This window comes from Punica granatum, chromosome 3 (genome assembly GCF_007655135.1).
Source record: "Punica granatum isolate Tunisia-2019 chromosome 3, ASM765513v2, whole genome shotgun sequence".
Taxonomy (NCBI): Eukaryota; Viridiplantae; Streptophyta; class Magnoliopsida; order Myrtales; family Lythraceae; genus Punica; species Punica granatum.
The window spans coordinates 18,677,476-18,681,194 of record NC_045129.1 but is presented as its reverse complement, the minus strand read 5'-3'; the positions used below and the strand labels follow the sequence as shown (position 1 = coordinate 18,681,194).

Below are 3,719 nucleotides of genomic sequence, written 5' to 3'. Positions count from 1 at the left end.
CCGAGTGGATCCAAGGCCTCCCGAGCAATAGGCTGAATGCGTTCGGGATGTCAAGCACCTGGAATGTGATGCTGAACGAGCATGGGCCAACGTCTATGAGGAGGTCGATCTCCCCGTTTACCTCCCTGCGTGAGCCGTCGAAGGCTCGGACCGCTGTCTTGCTTGGGCGGACTCGATTGAGGTCCACGTTCATCTGTTTCAAGGTGGTCACTAAGCACACATTGAGAGCGGACCCGTTGTCAATCATGACCCGGCCGATAATGTAGTTGTTGCACTTGCAGACAATGTGCAACGCCCGCGAGTGTGACCATCCTTCGGACGGGAGCTCGTCGTCCGAGAACGAGATGGTGTTGGAGAAGATGGACCCAACCGTCTCCTCTATCCTGTCCGGGGGTGTTTCCTTCGGGACTTGTGCCGCGGTCAGTACCCGGAGGAGGGCCTCCCGGTGAGGTTCCGAGCCGAGGAGGGGGGCAAGCAATGAGATGTGGGCCGGGGATTTGGCCATTTGCTCGACCACTTTGTATTCGCTTACCTTCACGATCTTCATGAAAGCTTCGGCTTCCTCCTCGGTCACCTTCTTGGGCGGGAAAGGCGAGCTTTTGGACGCCGCCCCGACTTCAACGGCCGGCGCTTTCCCCTTGTCCTTGGCCGCCGAGCTCCCATACACCTGCCCCGAGCGTGTCACCCCCATGACACTGAATTGCTGCTCGACACTCCCAACACTTCCTTCGTAGGTCCAGGGGACCTTGCTATCTGAGTACGGCTCCCGTGCAGGGATGTTGACAACGAACGGGACCGGTGAGGCCACGTGTCCCGTGAACCCGACTATGAGTTCTTCGGGAGTGTAATTGATCATGAAGGGAAGGGGATTCTCCTGCGCTTCTTCGTCCCTCCCCGAGGCGCATATGGAGATCATGTTGATGAAGGGCCCCGAATTCGGCCTATAGTCCGGGAGGGGTTGGCTTGCACATTCGGGGGCCTGACGGCGTTGAAGGTGAGTCTGTTGCTGTCGATCCTCCTCTGAATTTCGTCCCGCAACCTCCAACAATTGTCGAAAGTGTGCCCCGGCGCGCCCTGATGATATTCGCAGTGCTTGGACTGATCCTGAACGGATGGGTCGAAGTTCGGACCCGGGGATATCGGCTGAATCTGATTCCCCGCCAAGAGTTGCCGATATATGTGAGAGAGAGGAGCGGGCAACGGCGAGTATTGTTTGCAGGGTCGACTTTGCGTGCCGCCGGCCTGTTGACCCTGCGAAGTAGGGTTCTGTTGTGCCGGTGGAGGAGCTCTCGACACCGGGGGCCTGGGTTGAGAGGGTTGAGCAGAGGTGGGTGCAAAGTGGTCGTATGGTTGTGAGGTCGTCGGCGGTGGGATCGGTGTGGCTGAATAGTAGATCGACTGTGGTTGGTGCTGTGGAGGCGGAGGAAAGTAGGTAGGAGTGGTGGTCGGTGTGGTCGTGAGATTCACCGAATATTGTTGGGGCGCCTGATGTGCCGTATTGACGGCGTTTACCGAAACTTCCTTCGCTCTCCTCCCACCGGAAGACGACGGTACCGCGGGGGCCTTCTTTGATGACTCCTCCCCTTTGCTGGTGGGGTCCTCCATCCTTCCGAGCTTGATCCCCAAATCCAGCTTTTTCCCGGCCTCGATGAGGTCGGAGAACGACGAAGTGTGGGCCAACAGGTGTGAATAGTACACTCCCCTCAGTGTGAAGTGAAACAACTGGATCTGTTGCGCTTCACTGTTTGGAGGGATGTGCTTCGCTGCTTGGGCACGCCACTTGGCAGCGTATTCCTCGAACCTTTGGCCTTGTGCCATTTCTTTCATGCTCAGCTCCAGAAGGGTGGGAGGCATTTCCGCACAATATCAGTATTGGTCAGTGAACTTCCGGGAGAGGTCCTCCCACGTCGGGATGTCCTCGGCCTTCAGCGACATGAACCAATCGAGGGCCGATCCCGACAGGCTATCCTGGAAGGAGTGGATGACAAACTCCTCGTATTCCCAATACTGCAGCATCTTCCCTCGGTAGTGTCGGAGGTGGTGGCGTGGATCCGTCGTGCCCTCATAAGTCTTGAACTCTGGGACCTTGAACTTCGGGGGCAGTCGCATACCCGGGAATAGGCTGCAGTCGCCATAGCGTGCGTCGGGACGAACATCACCCGCTTGTAGGGCCCGTATCGTTTCTTCCATTTGCTTCAATCTACACTCCTGTTGGGCGTCGGCCTCGGGGAAGAAGTGCGTCGGTGAGGCGAACTGGGCCGCATGGGTCCGCGTGCCTGGTTCGTGGAAGGTGGTGTTTATAGGGGGCGGTGCCTAGTAGGAAAGGCCGGCGTGAGGCTGTAGAGACGGATAGGGAGGAAGCTCCGCGGCTTGAAGATGAGTCGGAGCAGGTGCACTGGACGCCGGGAAAACCATCGGTGGAGGTACTGTGTAGGCCATAGCTGGGGCTGGTATGGAAACGGGCGGAGGCGTGGACAGGACGTGCTTCGAGGATAGGAAGGTCACCGGTGGAAGAGGGACAGCCGTGGGGGCCGGCGGCGGCGGAAATTGGCTGGTGAAGGGGTGGACCGTGGATGTGTGCAGCGTTGGCGGTGCGGGAGCCTCAATGTTCTCTGGGGCTTGGGTTGGTGGAGCCCACGGGGTTGGATCGGCCGTCGGCCCAGGTCCTGGTGGAGGCGTGGAGCTCAAAGAGGCTCGGTTAGATCCCTTGAGTAGGGCAAATAGTTCCGCCATATTGGCGGGCATGCTTGTGGCCAATTGATTGACCTTGCCTTCGAGTGCGGCGATGCGAGCTTGGTCCTCGGAGGCAAAGGGCGTCTGTGAGGTCTGTGCATGGAGCGCTCCTGAAGATGTCAGGGGCGGGAGATGTGCCGGAGGGGCGCCTGAGTATGTCGGGAGTATGCCCGCAGGAGTCGGAGGCGGCGGAGCGTGTGTTAGAGGTGGTTGAGAAAGAGTCGGAGCCGGTGGGTTGACTTCCTCGGAGATGTCAACTCGGTCTTCTTCCGCCATTCTAAGACGTTGATGAGTCGGGTAGCGGTGCGACGCCAGTTGTAATCACCTAGAATTCCAAAAGTATGTAAGGACCATGCGATATTCTGAATGACAAGTGCGAAATAAATACGATAACGAGATGTATGGGATGCATGAGTTTTGGAAACGCTAATGTCATTACATTGATCAGATTCGAGTTCCATAATTTTACAAAATACAACACACGGAAGAAAAAGGAATATAAACGTAAAGCCGACATCCCTTTGCGCTCGGTGGCTGCTTGAAAGCGGCGTAGGTCCGAGCGAGGGCAAAAATGGGCGCGTCTGCTAATCCTAGGGGTGGGCGAGGTTGCGCGCCCTTTTGTGCACTCGGTCCAACTGCGCGCTCAAACGGGCCATCTCCCGATCTAGATGTGCGACTCGGGCGCGTGCTCGAGTCAACTCCGTCTGAAGCTCCCTGTAATCTGCGACCTCTGCACGGGAATCGACAAGCTCACAGCGGAGCCTGTCTCGTTCCTCCCTGATGGCCCGGAGCTCCTCGCGCATGGCCGCTTGGGTGGAGCTTTCGGCTTTGGGAGTGGGAGTAGATGTAGCTCGGGGAGTCAGGGCGGCCAAGGACCGTTGTGGTGGCGTCGATCCCTGCGGGTAGAACCGAGCCACGTATGCTGATGTGGCGGAGAATGCTCGCTCCTCGTCGGTGGGGTGTTCGGGGAAGTACAGGCGCGGTAT

General features: G+C 58.1%; 1 protein-coding gene across 1 annotated transcript; it reads right to left on the bottom strand.

Moving 5' to 3' along the window:
* Positions 1-2,313: 2,313 nt before the first annotated feature.
* Positions 2,314-3,009, bottom strand: LOC116200443 (extensin-like). The gene has a single exon (XM_031531290.1). It carries the CDS (start codon positions 3,007-3,009, stop codon positions 2,314-2,316), a length of 696 nt encoding a protein of 231 aa, XP_031387150.1.
* Between the last annotated feature and the right edge of the window lie 710 nt (positions 3,010-3,719).

Bases quoted from the DNA above. Each gene is read 5' to 3' on its own strand.
- LOC116200443 (XM_031531290.1), bottom strand. From the start codon at position 3,009: ATGGCGGAAGAAGACCGAGTTGACATCTCCGAGGAAGTCAACCCACCG.